Here is a 22,552-nt window from a genome sequence, read left to right on the forward strand (position 1 = left end):
CCCGACCGCTCAGCAATTTCATGGAGTGCCCATGTTCCCTCTAAGCTGTGGAGTCTCATGAGCAAAAAATCCACTTTGTGAGCTGGTGGCATTAAAGTTGTGAGTGAGCGATTTGGCTACTGCATCAATTAGTTTGCTTTGAAGCCCTCCTTCCTGAGCTAAGACAAAAATGTGTGAGCCAGAGGCTAAAAAACTGTGAGCTAGCTCACACTAACTCAGCTTAGAGGGAACGCTGCCCACGAGTTCTTGTATTGTGAGAAAGGGAGAAAAGTACTTCTTTCTCTACCTGCTCTATCCCATGCAGCGTTAAAAAGTGGGGGGGGCACCCCTCACACACCTCCAAGCTGTGTCAGGAGCGATGAGAGAGCAAAAGTTTTTTTAAAGCAATGGGGGAGATAGGTGAGGCCACCGGCAGGCAGGGTAGGGCGCTGGCGTTGCTGTGGCACGCACAAAGATGAAATGAAATGAAATGAAGTGGCTGGATGGAAAGTCGGGAGGCCAGGGTGATAAGTCAGGGGGCCCAGCCCCGAGATGCCCCACTGTAGCTATGGGCCTGTGTGGTTTGTAGTTTCTTCATTAGCAGTAAGCTCCTTTGACCAGAGGTCTTGAGCCGTACAATAAAATCAGACTTTATAGGTTTGTCATTTTGGAGGGTACCCGTGTTGGTGTGCAGTAGAAGAGCTAGATCTGAGTCCAGTAGCACCTTAAGAGGCCAGAAAGATTTTCAGGGTATAAATTTTCAAGATTCAACGCTCCCATCATCGGATATGAGTAGGAATGGAGATCCCTGAGACTGGGATGTGAGGACTTAGGGATCTCAATTTCTACTTGTATCCGACGAAGGGAGCTTTGACCCTCAGAGGCTTATACCCCGAAAATCTTGCAGGTCTCTAAGGTGCGACCGATCTCAAATCTAGCTCTGGTTTGTAGCGTTCTTTTCCTGTCCGTCTGATAGGTAAAATTGGAATGGCGCATAGCATGGCGTAGTGGGATATCTTGCCAGCACGATGCAGTAAGTTATTACCACCGAGAGTGCTTGTTAATGGGCAATGTGGCCAGAGAGAAATTAAAACGAAGCATGGATTATTTTTTCCTAAAGCGTAAGCGACGTCAACCGTAACATTTTGGAGAAGCAATTAAGTAATGGCCTAAAATATACAGTTAATAAAAAGCAGGAGTGCTACGTTTGCAATGCATACACTTCTCTTTTCTTTTCTTTGCCGCACAAGGAATAGACTCTAACCTCGAAAAGTACCTAAAGTTCTGGTTCTTGATGCAGTCCCCGGGAAGCAAGCTGTTTTTTCCCCCCCACCTTCCTTCCACGCCTGTTTTTTCTCCTTGATCAGGTTTTGCTGGAGAGAAACTGAGAAAAAAGTTTGGGGTTGGAAGTAAATGTGGGTACTTTCAGAATAAAAAGGTGTCCAGTCCAAGCAAAAACTAAGAACGAAAGCCATAACCGAATTCTTGTGAAATGCCACACGAGCTTTCGGGCTCACCTGAATTCTTCATTAGGCTGGATGTTGGTGGTGGAATGCCGTTAAGTCACAGCTGACTTAGGGTGACCCTATAGGGTTTTCAAAGCAAGAGGTGAGCAGAGGTGGTTTGCCATTGCCTGTCTTTGCGTAACAACCTCGGGCTTCCTTGGTGGTCTCCAATGCTCCCTCTACGCTGTGGAGTCTTGTGAGCAAAAATTCTACTCCGTGAGCTTCTGGTATTAAAGTTGTGACCGAGCGATTTGGCTACTGCATACATTGGTTTGCTCTGAAGCCATCCTTCCTGAGCCAAGACAAAAATGTGTGAGCTGGAGGCTAAAAAACTGTGAGCTAGCTCACACTAACTCAGCTTAGAGGGAACACTGGGACCGTCTCCCCTCCAAATACTAACCAGGGTTGACTCTACTTAGCTTCTGAGATCTGATGACATCGGGCCACCCTGGGCCATCCAGGTGAAGGCTGGATGTTAAAAAGTTAAAAAGATAGGTAGGAGTCAGATTTCTCAGGCTGAAGTCTTTAAGATCTGACTTAGCACCCATGCTTCTGATAAAAGCTCCTGCGTGACCGAGGTGGCATGATCCAGTTTCATTTCACACGGGAGCTCTTGCCCATGGCTCAGTCCACAGCTGCTAGTCACGTGCACCTGTGCAGTTGCAATCCCAAAACGGGGCCAAGCATTCCCTCTTGAAGCCGTCCGTGCTTGTAGCTGCCACCACCTCCTGTGGCAGTGAATTCTATATGTTAATCACTCTTTGGGTGAAGAAGTACTTCCTTTTATCCGTTCTAACCCGACCGCTCAGCAATTTCTTTTTTCTTTTTTTTTAAATCCCCGGAGGGATATTTTTTTATTTTGCAAATACTACCAAAACTACAAAGAAATATTAGGGAAGGGACTACAACTAAGGATAAAGGAAAGCAAACCACACTAAACTAAAACCCCAAGTGGAGGAGATCTTTTCACTGTTAGTAAAAATGTTAGTACAATTAGTTTTACTATCACAATATACTTGTAGAGTTCTTGCTTATAACAGTTCGCTATTTATATGTTATTTTGTTAGTTGTTATGAGAGAAGTCTCTGATCATCTTCTTATTCTTTGCTTCAAAAGGCCATTTTCCAAGTCCTTCTGCCTTTACTTCGGCTTTCTGTCTCTAAAATCGTATACCACTCTGGCAGGTCCTGCACCCTTTTCTGCCGCAGAATCCTCTTCCATTCCCGAGGTAGCAGAGTCACTAGACTTCGATTCTCCCTCTTTAGACTCATCATCTGTCCCCAGCTGACGTTTCAAAAATTGTTTGGCTTTAAAAGTGGAATCTATCTTCCCTCTTCTATCGTTGATCTTAAAGATGACACCCTCCAGGACCGCCCATCTGTACGATATTCCATTAGTTTGAAGAAAAGAAATTAAGTCCTTGTAATTTTTCCTCTTTTGTCTGATTTCAAATGGAATGTCCTTTAAAGTTTTAATGGTTACATTTCCCATTTTCAGTGGAGTTGCTGATGTTGCTTTTAGAGCGGCATCTCTAGTTTGTCTCCTTGAAAACCTGACCACTATTTCTCCAGGTAGGCTATTTTTTTAATGTAATTGGAGAATGCCCTATAGGCTGACTCCATTTCGTTTACAAGCTCTTCCGCTGTTAAGCCCATTACTGGAGCGATAATCTCACTGAGCACCTTCTTCAAGTCTTCCCGATCCGTTTCAGGAACTCCCTGAAACTTGAGAATCATGTTGGCTTTTTCCATCTGCAGCTGCAAAACTTGATTCTCTTGGCAATTCTGCTTCGTTTCCACATCTCCCAACCTTTTCTTCAACTTCTTGCTTGTGGTGTCTATCTCTTTTATTTTCTCGTTTGCCTGTTCCACTTTTTTCTCCGTTTCATTCAGCTGAAGCTGCTGTGCTGCAAAGTTTTTATTCATTACGGTCAATTGCTGGTTAATACCATCGAGCTGTTCCATCACCGGCTTAAGCATATCCGCCAGGAGTTTGTAGACATCTGCTCCCTCTTCTGGTTTCGGACTCTGACTGCCCGGCTTCATTTTAAACTTTCTCTGCTGGGCCTCCATCTTTTGGTTTTGTTTACAGTTTCAACCGCTTCCACGCAACTCTGAAAACTCGCCAAACAACTTTGCACTTCAGATACGTCTCTCAAAACACTTTCGGTTTATTTCCTCCCCTCTCCCCCTTCGTGTCCGTTATCCGCTCATTCGCATAAGAGGCGTCCCTCTTTGCAGTCACTTTTTCAACCACGCGGGGGGGGGGGATCGCTTTTCAAACTACTCCGTTTTCGCCAGAACTCATGTTCATTGTCGGTCAATTTCTGACCGCACTCGGTTGTTCGTCATTCCGCTCGATCTCCGGCGCTTGTCCCGGTCAGTTCAGCTTGTGCCCAAAGGCCACTCAGCGACTGGACCGTTGGGGCGGAGGGAAGCCTCAATTCTCCGGCATTGTGCCGTCGGAGAGGCTACCCCTCAAAAGCCCCCTGGCCTGGAGCCTATCACAAAGGTTCCGCGGGGGTGTCACTTGAGGTGGCACCCCTCCAGGCCGCTGGTGTTCGATTCCCTCTTCCCTGTTGTGGGGAGAGCGTCCGCCATCGCTGTTCCGTAGACTGCTAACCCGACCGCTCAGCAATTTCATTGAGTGCACCTGTGCGGTTGCGATCCCAAAACGGGGCCAAGCAGGCATTGTGTGTGTATTGTGGCCCAAACTGGTGGGCAAAAGAAACACTGCGTTAAGAAACAGGGCCTCTGAAAAGGACTGTAGGGGTTGGGCAAGTTCATTTTGCTTGTTGTGTGCTTTCAACCTACTACTCTAGGCATTTAGTAGAATTCTGATGTGTTTGACTTCTTTTTTTTGGGGGGGGGGAGCAGTGTGGTGGCCAGGGACTCAACCTGCTGAACTCAGGGGTGGGGTGCGGGTATATGGCTCCGAAGATTTGCCTGAGTTGCCAGAACTGCAGGACACTCTAGCACATCGCTTCTGATATGTTTTCAAATGTCCCTCTCTAGTCCGGAGAACTAGAAACTTGTTCTTTGTAATCTGGAAAAGGAAGTTGGGTTTAAAAAAGAAAAAGAAAAGAGGTCCAACCTTCATAACATGAGATGGATTGACTCAATAAAGGAAGCCACGGCCTTAACTTTACAAGACCTCCGGGATCTGTAGCGATTTTGCAGGGCCTATAAAACAGAGCTGTTCCGCCAGGCCTTTGGTTGAGACAGTGGACTTCAAGGAACATCGGCCTCCCCTGCCTCAATTGCCTCAATTACTCCATGGCACTGTTATATTTATTGCTGCCAGGAGTGGCTGAGCTATTCCATCAGACCAATCCACCGCCTTCCCTGGCATAAACTCAGTGTATACTGGAATATTATTAACTGCCGAGCTACCAGTCAGGTAGTTTTAATTTTTTAATTAAACCTTAAATTGTCGGAATCAATGTTTTTATGATTCAACGTTTTTATGGAATTGCTTAATTGCTGATATGATGTGAGCCACTCTGAGCCTCCTTGCAGGGCAGGGCGGGATATCAGTCTTAATCAGGGGTCATTTTGTAGAAAAAGAGGTGCAGGAGCTCATTAGCATAACTCATTAGCATAAATTATTTGCATATGCCACACCCCCTGACATAACCGGAAGTGTGTCAGAAGGCAACGCCCACCGCTCAGGCTCCACTGGACTGTTTTGGGTTGCTAGCTATTGGGGGGAAGGGGGGACGTGCAGCTCTGTCCTCATAGAGGAGGGAGAGCGTGTACCTGAATAAAATTTGGTCTTAAAGGTGCCCCTGGACTGTTTTGGACTGGGGAGGCTGGGGGGGTTAGGGTCTGCAGCTTACCTGGCTGCTTCTTGCTCTGACTGAGGGCTGCTGGGAGCAGGGGGTGGGGCTTGTTGCATGTGCCCGCCCCCTGGGCTCTTTACTGCTGGAGCTCCACTTCTGTGCGCTCCTGCAGGAAATGACCCCTGGTCTTAATAAATAAATACCTGAGGAAGGTTGTCAATAGGATCTTTTTGGAGGTCGTTAATTCATAGGGTCGCCTGAAGTCATAAACGGCTTGACTGCAGGTAAAATGCACAACCTTTATAGCAAAACAGCAGTCTGGGTGGAATTCCTCACAAGTTTCTCATCTTTTTTTAAAAAATCTGATTATTGAGCATGTTGCTATCTACACTCCTGAGTAGGGCAGCATACACGGGTCTCCATCCTTCCCGGTGAGGTGGGTCAGGCCGAGTGGATGGGACTGGCCCAAAGTCACCCAGTGACCTTCCAGAGCTGAGGTCCAAACCACACAAGACTCTTGACTTTACCTGCAACTACACATCAGCTGCGAGGAATTTCCTTTTTAAAGCATGTGGGGCCCCGATTCATCTTAGGACCGTGGTGTGAGGCAGGAGGTATGGCTTCTTCCTCTCTACCCCATTTTTGTGCTGTTTTCCGGAGCCAGAATGACCCTGTTGGGACCCAGCGATTGGTCCATCTTGCTCAGCATTTTTAGTGTTGATAGGTAGTGACTCTCCATACTCTGAAGAAGAGACAAGTCTTTTCCAGCATCTCTTAACTGTGATCTTTAAACTAGAGTTGCCCAGGATAGAATCTGGGACCACCTTCTTGCAAAGCGTGTCGCTAATCCTACAAATTAAGGTTTCCCTTGCTCCAAAGCTAGTTGAATCCAACTCTAGGGGGCAGTGCTCATCTCCATTTCTAAGCCGAAGAGCCAGCGCTGTCCGAAGATGTTTCCGTGGTCATGTGGCCGGCATGACTAAACACCGAGGCACACAGAATGCTGTTACCTTCCCACCGAAGTGGTACCTATTTATCTACTTGCAATTTCTTGCTTTCGAACTGCTGGGTTGGCAGGAGCTGGGGCCAGAGACAGGAGCTCGCTCCGTCACGCAGCACGAGGGTCTCGAACTGCCGAACTACAGACCTTCCGGTCTGCAGCTCAGCGTCTTAAACCTCTGAGCCACTGCAGCCAATCCTACAAATTAACGACCTCCAAAAGCGTCCTAACGTTTCCAGCCTTCCCCAGGTCTTATAAAGTGAAGGCCGTGGCTTCCTTGATGGGAGTTGCTTGCAGACTGTGTTGTTTATTGGGTCCAGTGGATCTCTGTTGGATGTAGTAATTCCGGTATGCAGACAGATCTCCCTGCCCACGAAGACTGCCCCATTCAGCAGAAGACGCAAATCCATCCCTTGAACAAGTGTATGCACAATCTCCGTTTACATGGAGACATCTCAGTTTGAGGAGGAACGGGTTCCACACCCAGAACACCCAGAGGACATCTGGTTTGATCCTCAACATGTCTGATGAAGTCTTAAATGTGGACCTGGGATGGAATTCCTAATGAACAGGGTGCAAGGCAAGGATTTGCTTCTTCCACTGAGTAGGGCAGTCTTCATGGGCAGGGAGATTTGTCTGCATACTGGAATTACTACATCCAGTGGAAATCCACTGGACCCAATAAACAACACACTTTGCAAGCTGGTCAGTATTTGGATGAGAGACCATCAAAGAAGTTCAGGGCAGCAGTGCAGAGGCAGGCAATGGCCAACCACCTCTGAATGCCTCTTGCCCTGAAAACCCTACGGGATCACCATAAGTCAGCCGTGACTTGACAGCAGCAGCAACCACCACCACCAGACACTGAACTCCTGGCGCACGTCTGGTTTGGCCCTGAGGGGGGCAGTGGTGCGGGCCCTGCAACCGAAAGGGTCAGGCTTCTGTCTCTTTACTCACGTGTGACTCTTGGTTTGCGAAAGCAGCCGGCTAATTAGCGAAATAAACCATTGTTTTAAAATACTTGCACTGCAAAATGTAAATGTAAGGGGGGGAAATTCTCCACTTGTCAGTATGAAAAATGACAATGGCAGATAAAATAATATGTAGGACATCTGCTGTGCTTTTTTTTTTTTTAGGTTAGACAGGATTTTCAAATGTGTTCTGGGCTTATAATCTAGCATTTAAAAGAGAATGCAAGCAGATGAAGAAGTTAACAGGGAACCCTGTTACCTTTTTACAAGAGCGGTGGGTTGCTCGTTAATGCCACTGTAAATGCTTTTATCGGGTCTGGAGTGATTTCTTTCCCCCATCCATCATCTTGCAATTTGGGAGGAGGGGAATGGATCAAGCCAGGGGTTGTAAAAGTAAAACGCTTGGAATTTATTTTTATTTATTTATTTATTTATTTTCCTGCTTCTGCCCTGCTTTACCCCGCCGAAGCAGACTCAGGGCGGCTTACACAAGATAAAATCCATAATAACACTCAAAGTTTCATAAAACACTTAAGAACATGTCAATTAAAACAATACCATATTAAATATTAAAGTGCTAGCTGTGTTCTTTGATATCCTAACGATGGCAGTTTCCGTATGAATACATTCCATAGTTGTTTAAATATCCAGTTAACTGATCTTCTTCAGTATAATCGGCGCACCTAGGCTGTCGAAAACCGACCAGGAACCAGGCTCTACAGGCTGTTATAGTTGCTAATCGTGGCGGCGGCTCCTAGTTGAAAGCCTGGTGGAAGAGCTCCGTCTTGCAGGCCCTGCGGAACTGTAAAAGGTCCTGCAGGGCCCTGATCTCCTCTGGGAGCTCATTCCACCAGTGTGAAGCCTACTCCAAACTGGCTCTCAGTTAACTGATCTTCTTCAGTATAATCAGCACACTCAAGTTCTGTATTGGCACTTCTAGATTCCAGTTCCTGGAACAATATGGAGTAACTCTTAGCAACCCCCCCCCTCTTTGGTATATTTAGTCTTTCCTGTGTAACTTCCAGTAACCCTAATCAGCAGGTGCGGGGAGGAGGGGATAAATTTATCCTCTTGATTTTGGTCACCCTAATTGGTTTCTGGTGGATCAGGCCCAGAAATGTATGTGAAATCCCTGTTTAAGTGCCTGGATTCTTCACTGAAATAGAATGGTGTGCATAGAACTCCCTTAACTGGAACACGGTGCAAGGGATTTTTAATTCGGGATCTTTGGGGGATATCTGGTGTGTGTATGTGTGTGTGTGTGTGTAGTGGGGGTTGGATTCAGACCCTCTTGAGTTGGATCCAACCAGCTTTTCTACTGTTGAAGGGGTGGGTGTGTGTGTGTGTCTTTTTTGACCACCAAGTTCATGCTGGGGATTGTAGGACCTGCACTGACAAAAGCCGTATGGGGTCAGGACTGTAATAAGGAGAGGAATTAGATGAGATCGAAGAAGCTGGCTGGATCCAACCCTAAATTTTCTTGTGTCTCCCTCCGGCCCTGCCTCACAGCTCACTGATCTCCGCAAAAGGCTGCCCCTGGGAGATGAGGGGACCCTGAGGAATGACACGAGGGAATTCCGCAGTGGGAAAGGGGGATTCATTGGAAATTGCCAAATTTAGTCTTGAGCCAACCCCAGAATTCTACTTAATTAGTACTTGTAATCCAGGTTGGATACAAAAGTTCTTTTTTTTTAATTTAAAAAGTTGGCTTCCTTGGTTTTTAAAAAATTAGGTATTTATCGAAAGGGTAGTTTTTGAAATGCCTTCAGTACCTCTCGTTCTCATTTTTACATTGCTTTTTATGTGGTTACCATAAAAATACTTTTAACCTGCTTTAACCTGGATTTTTAGTGCAAACTTGGCCCATAGTCAAGCACACTGAAGTAAAAGGCTGGGTTTGTTCCTGTATAAAAGAAGAAGCTCAGGAAAAAACAGTCTCTTTTGAAATTTAGTGAATTTGATGAGGTGGGTCTGCTGTTGTACTGTGGGCTGGGGTGGGTTTTTTTTTCAGAATCGGAGGTAGTGTCACAAGAGTTTGTACAAGTGGATGTTCTTGCATAACCTGCACACCCGCTTTTCCCTCAGTTCACAAGGTGCTTTCCCAAACGATCCAAAATTCCCCAGGTTCAAAAGGCCGTTTGAGATTGAGTCATAATTGGCTTTTGTCAGAAGGGGGATTTATCTATATATGTATTTCTCAAGTGTGGCCCCATCTGTGAATATCTTGACCCTAAGACTGGGACCACACTTACCCAAAACAGATGTTTCTGCAAATTTGGGGGACCTCCTGTGTTTTCAGAAAGATCCAATGTCTTAAAAATACGTTGGGGGTTTAGATTTTCCCCAAAATAAAAGAGCCCCCCTCCTGCTGCTGAGCTGGCTATGAGGGAGCTGGGTGGTGGCAGTGGTGGGGGTGGGGAAACTGTGCCAGCCTGACAACAGCGATGGTGGGGGGAAAGGGATTCCCTTCCCCGTGAATATCACAGGTCCCCAACGTGTTCATTGATAGTAACCATGAAGGGCTCTGCCCCAAGGAGGGGGCAATCAAACAAGTGACATACGAGCACCAGCAAAGGGAAGAGAGTTCTGATTTAATTTATACATCTATCATGTGTCCTTCTCACTGAGACTCAAAGTGGATCGTGTGGGGAGGGGCCACAACTCAGTGGCAGAGCATCTGCTTGGCATGCAGTAGGTCCCGGGTTCAATCCCGGGCATCTCCCGTTAAAAGGATCAGGCAGTAGGTCATGTGAAAGACCTCAGCCTAAGACCCTGGAGAGCCGCTCCCAGTCTGAGCAGACAATGCTGACTTTGATGGACCAACGGTCTGATTCGGCATAAGGCAGCTTCATGCATGTTCATGTCTGCATGTGAAGTGCCGTCAGGTCATTTCCAGTTAACGGCGACCCTGTGAATTAACGACCTCCCAAATGTCTGGCTGTTAACGTTGCCTTGCTGCAGTCTTACAGACTGAGGACTTCGTTGAGTCAGCCCATCTTATGCTGGCAAAGTGGATTACACAGTGTGAGGTCGGTACCGTCAGTACAAAAAGACATCTAATAAGCAAAGGACTAAGACTAGGAGTACAGAAGACTGAATTAGCACATTTTGCATTTGTGTGTGTGTGTGTGTGCCCGTGCCTGGAAGTCATGGCAACTTCTGGCGACTCCTGCGGGGGCATGGAGGACGTTCAGAGAAGTGTCTCGATAGCCTGCCTCCGCCTCCCAGCCCTGGTATTCTTTGGAGGTCTCTCATCCAAGTACTTGCCAGGGTCGGCCCTGCTTAGCTTCCGAGATCTGATGAGATCGGGTTTGCTATCCAGGTCAGGACTGAATCAGTGTATTTGGCCTGTGTCAGGAATAAATGGAGAGAATGCATTCAGTTCAATAACACATATATAGGTTTTCATCTAAATTGTGCCGAAAGACTGAAAATTGACTGGTAATCTGCCTTCCTGTAAAACCTTCCCATCATTTAGAAAGCCAGCACAAGAGCATTTACTGATGTTTTTCTGTGTGTTTCACATGTGCATTCCAGCAGTGGTGTGAGAAGCGGCGTGTCTGTTTCCAGTTTTAATTTTAGTAGGGGAAGGCTTCAAGGGCCTATAAGACGGAGCTCTTCCGCCAGGCATTCGAGTAGGAGCTGCCGCCGCCACTATCCTACCACCGAGGTAGTATGCCATCGGCTGCCCTACGAAAGGGGGGCAGGTATGCCCTGGCAGAAATTACAGACATCGCAGTGGGAGACCGCGTTACTGGAAAGGCTGGCCACCAAATCTGAATCTGAGCGATTGTTCCCATCTTGGAAGATTAATATTATTATAGATTGTAGCACCATGTTTTAGGAGGGTTTTATAGTGGTCTTAAATATTGTATTTTATTATATATGTTATGATATTTGTACCCGGCTTTACCGTATGTGAGCCGCCCTGAGCCTTTGGGAGGGCAGGATAGAAATCAAATAAATAAATAAGGGGAAGACAGATTTTCAGGAGGGGTTTGGAGGAAGAGAGAGAAATGGCGTTGTGGAAGTTGTTCTGGAAGGCAGTTCCCCAAACTTAAGCGGAGAAGACATCTTGATAGCGCATACGCAGTAGGGGCTCTTCCGGTTTGTGAAAACTGTCTTGCACTCAATCCCTAAGCCTGCTTTTAGGATGTTGAAGTTTCAAGAGAGGCACTGCTGCCTCTGAAAGCGAAACTGAGCAGGAGGGAAAGACCCAGGTGCATGAGTAAAAAAGATGCATGTCCCCCTATGGATTCCAGGGGCGCTCTGCCATTTACTGCTTCGGTTATGTGCTGGATAAAACCTGTCCACTGACATGTGGGTGACCTTTGCACGAAAGTGGCTGTCCATGCAATAACTCTTTTCTGACTTTTTAAACCAATGTTCTGTTATATATTTATGTCCATCAAAAAAAAAAAAGCAAGCAGCGGTCCAATTATATAGTTGTAAGCAGAATTTAATTATGCTATCTTAAAAGCTCTCTTATGAATGTGTGTCCAGGACAGACCTAAATTTTCCCATTTTTTGATTTGCTTTGTCAAGTCTCGGAAAAGCGTAGTATGGTTGAATTTCAATAAGTCATCCAAACAAAGTGGAATCCTAATTCCAAGGTAATGTCAGGATGGCATGGTCCATCAAAAGGAATACCTTCCTTTAATTGTGGCGGTCAGTTGTGAATTTATATTCATTGGGTATAATTGATGAGGGCTGCTGGGAGCAGGGGGCGGGGTTTGTTGCATGTGCCTGCCCCCTGGGCTCTTTACTGCCGGAGCTCCGCTCCTGTGCACTTCTGCAGGAAATGACCCCTGGTTCTGTTATATATTTATGTCCATCAAAAAAAAAGCAAGCTGCTGTCCAATGATATAGTTGTAAGCAGAATTTAATTATGCTATCTTAAAAGCTATCTTATGAATGTGTGTCCAGGACAGACCTACATTTTCCGATTTTTTGATTTGCTTTGTCAAGTCTTGGAAAAGCGTAGTATGGTTGAATTTCAATAAGTCATCCAAACAAAGTGGAATCCTAATTCCAAGGTAATGTAAGGATGACATGGTCCATTGAAAGGAATACCTTCCTTTAATTGTGGCGGTCAGTTGTGAATTTATATTCATTGGGTATAATTGAGATTTTGAGTGGTTAACTTTTAGACCAGCTGCTCTACTGAAATCCTCTAAAGTTCCTTGAAGAGCTGGGAGAGATTTTAAGGGATCAGTTATATATAGCAATAGATCATCTGCAAAAAGACTAATCTTAAATATTTTTTTACCTATACCTGATATATTCATATTATTTCTGATTCCCGAGGCTAATGGCTCGACAGCTAAAGCAAATAATGGAGGAGATCGTGGGCGTCCCTGACGCGTTCCTCTCTGTAGTGTGAAATGTTCAGGGTACATATTGTTAATTTTCAGTCTTGCACATGGGGTTGCGTAGATTTCTTAACGGGTATTGTTTGATTTTTAGGAATGTGTACTTAAACATTAATATCAAAGACATGTTTTGCTGTAAAAGGATTATGTTATTGAACTATGTTAAATGTTAAAGAAATGAAAACCTTCCAAAAAATGAATGTGTGTCCACACTGATGAAATCCCTGTGTGTGTGTGAAGGGAGGCCCCCTAGTGGGGCGCATTTTGCCATTGCAGTCTACTGCAGGGTTGTGGCCTGCGTGGACTCCATGCCAGGGTCGGAAGGCAGGTTTTTGCTTCAGCACAGCACTTCTCTTTTCTGCACAAGTGGGATTGGAGGTGCAAAGAATGTACGGTTTGCTAGCGGAAGGTTCTAACTTCAGTCCCTGGCGTCTTCCCTCTAAGATCCACAGCGTTGTGAGCAAAAATTCTACCCCGTGAGCCAAAAAAGCTAGTAGCATTAAAGTTGTGAGCTAGGGGTCCAGTTCTATGGGCCCCAGAAGGAAATGTCACCCTCCATTGTTCCTTCTAAGCTGAGTTAGTGTGAGCTAGCTCACAGTTTTTTAGCCTCCAGCTCACACGTTTTTGTCTTAGCTCAGGAAGGAAGGCTCCAGAGCAAACTGATTTATGCAGTAGCCAAATCGCTCGCTCACAACTTTAATGCCAGCGGCTCACAAAGTAGAATTTTTGCTCACAAGGCTCCACAGCTTAGAGGGAGCATTACCCCCATCCCCATTGTTTCCTATGGAAGCTTGGTTGTGAGCACAGTAGAAATCCTCTGAGTTGGCCTCTGAAAATGTTGTGCATCAGCACCCCCTAGCGCAGCTTAGAGGGAACTGTGGTCTGGATCCAGATAAGATAGTGGTGGTGCTGGCGGAAGGGATTTCAATGAAATGTGTTTCCTTCCATCGATGCTCTGCAGTTGTCATTGGCAGTGTTGCTGGGTACTGGTCTCTTTGTGGAGAAACAGGTGTCCATGGCAGCAAAAAATGCCCCCCCCCCCCCCCAGCAACATTCTGTTCAGAAGACGTCTCCCTGTTTTCAGGCATCGTATCTGACCACACTGATCCATGCTTCAATAACTTTGAGCCTAGATTACTGTAAAATGCTCTACATGGGGCTGCCCTTGAAGATTGTCTGGAAACGGGAGCTGTTGCAAAACATGGCAGTCCATTTGTTATCTGGAGGTAGCTGGCAGGATCATATCACTCCTATTTTGGGGGGATTTGTTTTGTATTTTTAATATGTGCCTGTGTGAGTGTGTGTGCACCTGGAAATCATGTCGACCTCTGGTGACTGACCCCTACTGGGGGCCTGAAGGATATTCAGAGCGGTGGCTAAATAAAGCCTGTCCCCACCTCCCGCTTCTGGTATTTCAAAGACGTCTCCCATCCAAGTACTTGCCAGGGTCAGCCCTGCTTAGCTTCCGAGATCTGACGAGATTGGGCTTGCCTGGGCTATCTGGGTCCGGGCTTTATCACTCCTATTTTGAGGTCCCTTTCCTGGCTGTCGATCCTACTCAAGGTGTTGGGGTGGGCGTGTCTGTGCAAAGTGCTGTCAAGTCACAGCCGAGTTACAGTGACCTCAGCAAGGGGCTTTTTCAAGGCAAAGTGAGAAGCAGAGTTGTTTTGCCCCTTCCTTCCTCTACAGTCTTCCTTGGTGGTCTCCCTTCCAAGTACTAACCAGGGCTGACCTTGCTTGGCTTCTGAGAATCTTAAAAGATCGGGCTGTGCTGTGCCGACTTCCCTCCCCAAGGTGTTGGTAAAGGTAAAGGTTCCCTTGCTCAAAAGCCAGTCGAATCCGACTCTAGGGATGCGGTGCTCATCTCCGTTTCAAAGCCGAAGAGCCAGCGCTGTCCGAAGACGTTTCCGTGGTCATGTGGCCGGCATGACTAAACACCAAGGCGCACGGAATGCTGTTACCTTCCCACCGAAGTGGTACCTATTTATCTACTTGCAATTTCTTGCTTTCGAACTGCTAGGTTGGCAGGAGCTGGAACTAGAGACAGGAGCTCACTCCGTCATGCGGCACCCGGGTCTCAAACTGCTGAACTACCGACCTTCTGCAGCCTGCAGTTCAGCGTCTTAACCACTTGAGCCACTGCAGTTCCAAGGTGTTGGTACTCACCTTTAAATCTCTTCCTGACCTGGGCTCAGTACTTGAAAGACCGCCTCTCCCAGCATGTTCCTGTATGGCAGCTTCAATTTTCTTTGCCAGGGCTACAGTCAGTACCCCCCTTGTCTTACGTATGGTCAGGACAGTCTGGGCCCAAGCATTCTCAGTGGCTGTTTCTACATCTCAAACAGCCCCCCCCAGAAGGGAGGGACTGTGGGTCAGTGGTAGAGCATCTACTTAGCATGCAGAAGGTCCCAGGTTCAATCTCCAGCATCCCCAGTTAAAAAATCTGGCAGTAGGTGATAGGAAAGACCTCTTCCTGAGACCCTGGAGAGCCTCTGTGTAGACCAATACTAACTTTGTTGGACCGAGGATCTGATTCAGTATAAGGCAGTTTCTTGTGTTCCTTGTTTCTTGTTAGATGTTGGGGGCACTCCTATCCTTTCAGCTCTCTAGCACAGCTGCAGAAAACAAGTTGTTCCAGAAAGCTTTGGAGATAACCTAGGTAGTGGGGGGATGCAGATGTTCCTGTGAAATGCAGCCCAGGAGAACTGTTGTCCATCAGAGCAGATAGTACTGACATAGGTAGACTAAGTAGTCTGAAACACATGGACACAGGAAGCTGCCTTATACTGAATCAGACCATTGGTCTGTCAAGGTCAGTATTGTATACTCTGATTGGCAGCAGTTCTCCAGGGTCTCAGGTAGGGTTTTTCACATCACCTACTACTACTTTTTTTTTTTTTGCTGTCAAGTCATAGCTGATTTATGGTGCCCTCTAGGTGTGGGCACGAATTGGAAAAATGAAGGTTCGTGAAGGTTCGTGGGGTCTCACGAACCATGAACCTCCACGAACCTTCCTGTTTAATGAACCGGTTCATGGTTCCTTATGCAGGATGGCTTTTGCAGTCCAAGCTTGCAAAAGGCTTGGTTTATTCCTGGTTTTAGATGCCTTCTGAGTTCATTTGACAAGTTGTGCCGTGGCGATGGCACTGCTTGGAAAAGGCATTTAAAGAGTCTGTGGTCTCTTTAAATGCCTTCTCCAAGCCCTGGCGCCAGCGTGTCTCCTGACACGAACCGCATGAACCTTCCAAAGCCACTTCGGAGAGCTGTGGGAGGTTTATGGCGGCAGGGGGGCATGAACCTTGGTTTGCGAACCACAGTTCATTACGAATGTAGGTTCGTGAGCTGATTCATGCCCATTTCTGGTGACCTTTGTAGAGTTTTCAAGGCAAGAGATGTTCAGAGAGGTGGTTGCCATTGTCTTTCCTCTGTGTCATGACCCTGGTATTCCTTGGTAGTCTCCCATCCACATAGTAACCATGCCCAACCCTGCTTAGCTTCTGAGATCTGACAAGATTGGGATACTCTGGGCTATCAAGGTCAGGGCTATCTACTTCCACCTGATCATTTTTGCTGGATATACTAGGGATTGAACCTGGAACCTTCGGCATGCAAAGTAGATGTTCTGTCACTGAGCCACACACCCCTCTCAGGTTTATATGAGAGAGAGAAAGTTAATGGTATAAACTCTTTACTTACATAGGGCAAAGTAAAGGTTTAACTCATGACTACCTTTGGAGTGGGTACCTAAATCCTTCTCCTGCCCCTGGGCAACCGCAGTTATTCGGTGTCCTTCTGCAGAGCTCGGTCCCCCCCTCTGTCTCTCTGGTCATGCTAGAGTGGAACAGGCTGAACTTTCTGTAGATACAAAATTATAATCAGATTTCTAATAGTTAACAACAGGAGACGGTACTCCTTCGGAACATTCCATGCATTCATTCTATGCTTTCTCTTCTTCGGATACTTTCTGTGAACTTTGCCATTTCAACGATTCTCTGAGCTCTAGTAATAACAGATGCCTTACCGTTGAATCATTATCTTGCACTGACTGTATTAGCGGCAGTAAAAATCTTCCACATTTACCAATTCCCTCCCCCCCCCCTTTTCCATCCCTGCAGGAGAGTACATTAAAACATGGAGGCCGAGGTATTTTCTGTTGAAGAACGATGGGACGTTTATTGGCTACAAAGAGCGGCCGCAAGACGTGGACCAACGGGAGTCCCCGTTAAATAACTTCTCCGTGGCTCGTAAGTATTTCCCCGAACTGTCGTTCTGTTATGTCTTTCGCTTACTAACGTCTCCGAAGCAGTCACAGACATTGCTGGAATTTAAACTGCTTTACCCACTGGACGGTTAATAAAACTCAACAGAATCCCATCTTTGGACAAAACTTCTCATCATCTTGGCGTTCGTTATCTTGGAAACGGAGCTGTTTTTTGTACCATGGAATCGCTGTGGGTCGGATCTAGCCATGTTTATTTTTTTTCTCAGTCTCGCCTAATCCCCTTCCTTACTTCAGCCCCTGACCCACCTGGTTTTTATCTGTACAGGTCCCATTATTCCCAACATGTCATTTTTTTGGATGCTCACAAGGGGCTCCTTTCTATTCCCCTAACAGAAAACCTAGTTTGATCAACCCAACGGCTGCTTTCTGTACTGAAACGGGGTGTCTCTTTCAAACATTTCTGAGAATGGGTTGAATCTCGTGGTTAAGTATCCAGTGATGGAAGTAGTTTTAACTCAGTGAGTAATTAAATCGTGGAATGCATTAGCATAGAGGCCTTTAAAACGGGATTAGAGAGGTCCATGGTGGAGAAGTCCATCAGTGGCTGCTAGATGTGGGAACTAAAGGGAACCTCCATACAGAGGCAGTAAACCTCTGTATACCTGTGCTAGAAGGCAACATCAAGAGTAGGTCTTGTCCTCTTTGCCCTGCCTGTTGACCCTCCAGGCCACGGTGTGAAACAGAGTGCTGAACTAGAAGGACCACTGGTCTGATCCCACAGGGCTTGTCTTATTAGAACATAAGAACATAAGAGATGCCAATGTTGGATCAGGCCAAAGGCCCATCCAGTCCAACACTCTGTATCACACAGTGGCCAGAAATACCAGTGCCATCAGGAGGTCCACCAGTGGGGCCAGGACATTAGAAGCCCTCCCACTGTTGACCCCCCCCCCCCAAGCACCAAGATGACAGAGCATCACTTGCCCCAGAGTCCCTATCTATACCTTGTGGCTAATAGCCACTGATGGACCTCTGCTCCATATGCTTATCTAATTCCCTTTTGAAGCGGTCCATGCTTGTAGCCGCCACCACTTCCTGTGGCAGTGAATTTATTGTAATCTTAAGGGATTTTGGTCATCAGATTCAAACTTCCTCACTTTCCACATTCATTGCAGCCCAAAATGATCCCTAATATGCTGCTCTTTGGGGACAACTCCCCCCCCCAAAAAAACACAACAGAATAGGGGAATCTGGACATCTTCGGTGGGAGACGAGAATCTGCAAAATATCTCCCCAGCAGCAGAAATTTTCTTGAAGTTATGCTGTACAAGTTTGGTGTTGGAGGATCAAAAAGGAGGTGCGAAGATAGACATGCCGATCAGCTTGTCCGTTCAACGGCAGGCAGGTTACAGTGAATCTCATTGCCGTAAGTTTGCATACAAGAAGGAGGCAGGAAGAAACAAGAACAAAGGGAAGAAACGGGGGAGGGGACCCTAAGTCTTTCAGAGCGGATCCCATATTTGTTGAATCAGGTTGAAGAGAACTGTAAGTCTAAAAAGCCTTTGGAAAGGAAGGCAGCACGGTGTAGCCCAGTCTCGTCAGAACCTGGAAGGCAAGCAGTGTCTGTACTTGGATGGGAGACCACCAAAGAGGACTCTGCAGTGGAAAGCAATGGCAAACTACCTCCGCTTCTCACTTGCCTTGAAAATCCCTTGCTGGGGTCTGCGTAAGTCAGTCGCTACTCGAGGGTGCTTACGTACATACGTAAAAAGCCTTTGGCAGACAGACAAGCCAGGTGTTAAAACCCCCTGCTCTGGTTCTCTGGATTTTCAAGTGATTGCAGGGATCCCGGTAACACCCTGTTTGTCACACGGTCAGAGGCTGCAGACAGCCATCTTTCCACATGGTTAGAGCCCACCGTGGACAAGTTTTGAAAGCAATCTTTGCTCCCAGTTAAGTGGACTATATAGTTCCACTATTTGCTTGTCCTTCCTGAAAGTTCTTCCAGTGGCCTTCCCCCTCATTCTCCCCTCCCTCAATCTCCTTGAAAATCCTCTAGTGACAAAATGAAGATTGAAAGCTGCTTTCTTGGCGCTATCAATTCATGGCGCGATGCCATTAAACAGGGAGCGGACTTTGACACCTTCATTGGCAAGAAATTTGACTTTTCTCCCTGCTTTTAAGTGCTTGGAGGGGAGTAAATATTTTGACCCTCTAGGAAGTCACTGGAGGTCTTTCAGCCACAAAACGGTAATTTGCATCTCAATACCTTGGTGTCTATTCGTGTTAGAAATCCTCGCCCTGTCCTACTTACTTGTGAAAGGCCAGCATCTAAGAAAGAATTGAAAGGTTCTTTCGAGTAGTTTAAAATTTCTCTCCCTTGAACACGTCTTCCTTTCGATGGGGAAATGGGAGAGATGATGAATAGGAATACTGTTAGTTTGTAAGGGGGGGGGGGGTTGGTCCTGTTTTATACAAAGGGCAATAGACTGAGTTGACGGAGTGATAACAAGTTTTGTGGGAATGCGACTACAAATGCAACCCTGGCACTGGGGGACTGTTTTGTATCCTGCAGATTCAGCAGTGACTTTTCTCTCCGAGCATAGATCCCCCCCCGCCCCAAATGTTCATTTTAGCCTTTTAAAAAACTTTACATATTTATGCCCCATTTTTCTCCCTGTTGTGGGGCCCAAATTGGCTTCGTTCTCCCCTCCTTTGTTTTTGTCCTCACTGTAATGACCCCAATGAGGACCCTTAGGCTGTGAGGGAGTGACTGGCTGTGAGGGGAGCTTCCATGGCAGGCTGAGGATTTGGACCCGGGCCTCCAAGATTCTAGTCTGACATTCTAACCACTGTGCCATGCTGCCTCTCACTGGTATCTCGTTCCCCTTCTTGCATAATGTGTGCCTGCCCTCCTGCATTGTGCAGGGAGTTGGACTAGATGACCCTGGAGATCCCTTCCGACTCTATGATTCTATTCCAACCTTGTGAGTTGGCATTTCAGAACAGCCGTCTCACACTGCTGTGGTTACGTGTGAAAAGGAGACACACACACCCCGGACCTTCCCCGAAGTACCCCTTCTGAGTTTTTTAGGTACTGTAATGGAGGTAGTACGGGAAGTTACTTTGGCAGAGCAGCGCGTGCTCCGAAGTGCCGTACAAGTTTTCCGACGAGGCTTTTTCTTCTTTCCTTGATGTGTGCTGTAATGATTGAGCAGGGTAATTAGACAGCATATTGTTCGCTAAACAAAACATTTCTGTGTGACATACTTGAATTATAGTGGTTATTAACTGACAAATCTCTATTATTCATCTTGCTTGTGTGCTTTAAAGATTGCTGGATCAGCAAGCTGAGCAAATATCAACCGGGCAGTGCTGATTTAGAGGAAACATGTCGATTTTAATTGGTCTCCGTTCCTTCCCCTTGTATTGGAAAGCAATAATGGGGACGTCTGACGTGAGGTCAAAGCAGCCGACCGCTCACGCAGCCGCCTCTTTTCATTTGCCCCGCTGATGTCGTCAGAGCTCATTGTGGCGGCTGGGGAAAAGGCAGCAGGTGGACTGGGTTGGGGGGTCAGCCGGCGTTGGGGGATTAATCTTTGACCTTAGTCTTGGGGGGGGGAGGTAGGTGCTCCTGGATTTCACCCCAGCCAAGCCAAGGTCCTGGGAAATGGCTGCCTCTTGATTTCTTCCGCCAGAACAGGAAAGCATCAGTGGCAGAGGATTTGTCCCACAACTCGTAGAGTTGGAAGGGATCTCCAGGGTCATCTAGTCCAACCCCCTGCACAATGCAAGGGCAGAATTCCTGCCGAATTGTTGGGCTGAGCAGGTGGACGTCCGTAGGAGAGTAGATGGATGCTGCAGGGCATGCCCAGTCATGTGTCATGATCAGAAGTGTTGCTTGTAGAATCACAGAATCGTAGAGTTGGAAGGGATCTCCAGGGTCATCTAGTCCAACCCCCTGCACAATGCAGGAAACTCACAAATACCTCCCCCTCCACACCCATGGTGACCAGTGTTCCATGCCCAGAGGATGACAAAACTGGCCTGGAGAAAAATTGCTCCCTGACCCCAGAGTGGCGATGAGCATTTTCCTGGGCGTGTTAAGAAAGGGCCACGAGAACTAAGCATTGAGGCAACCCTTCCTGTCCCTCCCTCTCATGATCTGCCTAAGTTCCCCCAGTAAAAGCTTCAGGTTGCCCTGGCAAGCAGACCAGTGTGGCAAAGATGCTTTGAGGGCAGGCAGTTTTGAAAACGGCATTGCTGGATGGGCCAGTGGTTGGACTGAAGCAGATAATGGGCAGTTCCTTTATATCGGAGATCTGTGGGAATGACTGTAGACGTAAAGCAAACCCTGTTCCCTTTTGTGAAGCCACACCCTCTTCTGCAGAATTAAAATGCCTCTTCTGTGTACAGTGATTTTTCCCCGTATTCTTTTTGGCTTGTTTAAACCAACGAAATTAAGGAATCGTGTGCTTATCACTGGAAGACTTCTTTTCATGACTCACGACTGCACTTTTAACATCTGATCGCAGTTCTTGAGTAGGAGGTGGCTGAACGTTGGCATCCTCTGAATGAGGAACGAGAAAAATGCAAAAGGGAAAGGGGGGGAAAAGACACCATTGAGACAGACGCTACGTAGTTTTAGCGGCAAACGAGACAGAAAGTGCCGGGCCTTAAATTCGGCAACTCTGAGAGGGCGGAAAACCCTAGCCAGCACAATAAATATTTAATTCTGTGCGTAAGGGTGGAAATTAAAAGCCTTTAGTTTTAAAAGCATTTAAATGAAAAGGCTTTGGTTTCGAGTTGCTGCAGGAAAGACACCATTGAGACAGACGGTACGTAGTTTTAGCGGCAAACGAGACAGACAGTGCCGGGCCTTAAATTCGGCAGCTCTGAGAGGGCGGAAAACCCTAGCCAGCACAATAAATATTTAATTCTGTGCGGAAGGGTGGAAATTAAAAGCCTTTAGTTTTAAAAGCATTTAAATGAAAAGGCTTTGGTTTCGAGTTGCTGCAGTCCCAGTACCGCTCCCTGCCTAGGTAGTGCTAGAGTGTCTGTGTGGAAAATGCAAGTGAAGTGAATGAGAGTCTCTTGACAATATGACAGTCAGGGCTTTTTTGGTAGAAAAAGCCCAGCAGGAACTCATTAGCATAATATGCCGCACCCAACAGCAGAAACATATTAGCGTATTAGGCCACACCCCTGACAGTGCAGTTCATTAGCATATCAGGCCACACCCCCACGTTACCAGAAGTGTGGTCATCCAGCCACACCCACTTTTTGCTTCTTATTCTGTTTACCTTGTTGTTCCTGCCCCAAAACATCCCTGATGACAGTTACGTTGTCGTTAATGCACTGAAATTGCAAAGCAGGACTGCTTTCCTGGAACTGCGGTAGTTTAGCAACTTGGTATTAAAATGGAAACTGAAATAGTGCTAAAATATCCACACTGTTGGCTGCTACGGGGCAGGGAAATGCATGACCTCGTTGTGACTTTGCATGACTTTCCATTACCAAATGCTATGGGCAGTAGAAAAGACCAGGAGTCCAATTGCACCTTAAAGACTAACAACATTCGTGGCAGGGTATGAGCTTTCATGAGTCACTGTTCACTTCTTCAGATACAGTGAGAATGTGAGTCTATCCGTCCTTATATCTTGGAGAGTGGAGTGACTTCAGATGCCGAATGACAATAGCAGGTGAATGACAACAGCAGAGG

General features: G+C 46.7%; 1 protein-coding gene across 1 annotated transcript in view; it reads left to right on the plus strand.

Moving 5' to 3' along the window:
• AKT1 (v-akt murine thymoma viral oncogene homolog 1) overlaps positions 1–22,552 on the plus strand; it is a 181,584-nt gene that overhangs the window by 100,956 nt on the left and 58,076 nt on the right. The window contains exon 3 of the mRNA XM_015408584.1: positions 16,724–16,852. Within this exon, the coding sequence (XP_015264070.1) occupies positions 16,724–16,852 (129 nt within the window). The remainder of the gene's footprint in view (positions 1–16,723; positions 16,853–22,552) is intronic.

This window comes from Gekko japonicus, unplaced genomic scaffold (genome assembly GCF_001447785.1).
Source record: "Gekko japonicus isolate JY-2015 unplaced genomic scaffold, Gekko_japonicus_V1.1 scaffold1419, whole genome shotgun sequence".
NCBI classification, from domain to species: domain Eukaryota; kingdom Metazoa; phylum Chordata; class Lepidosauria; order Squamata; family Gekkonidae; genus Gekko; species Gekko japonicus.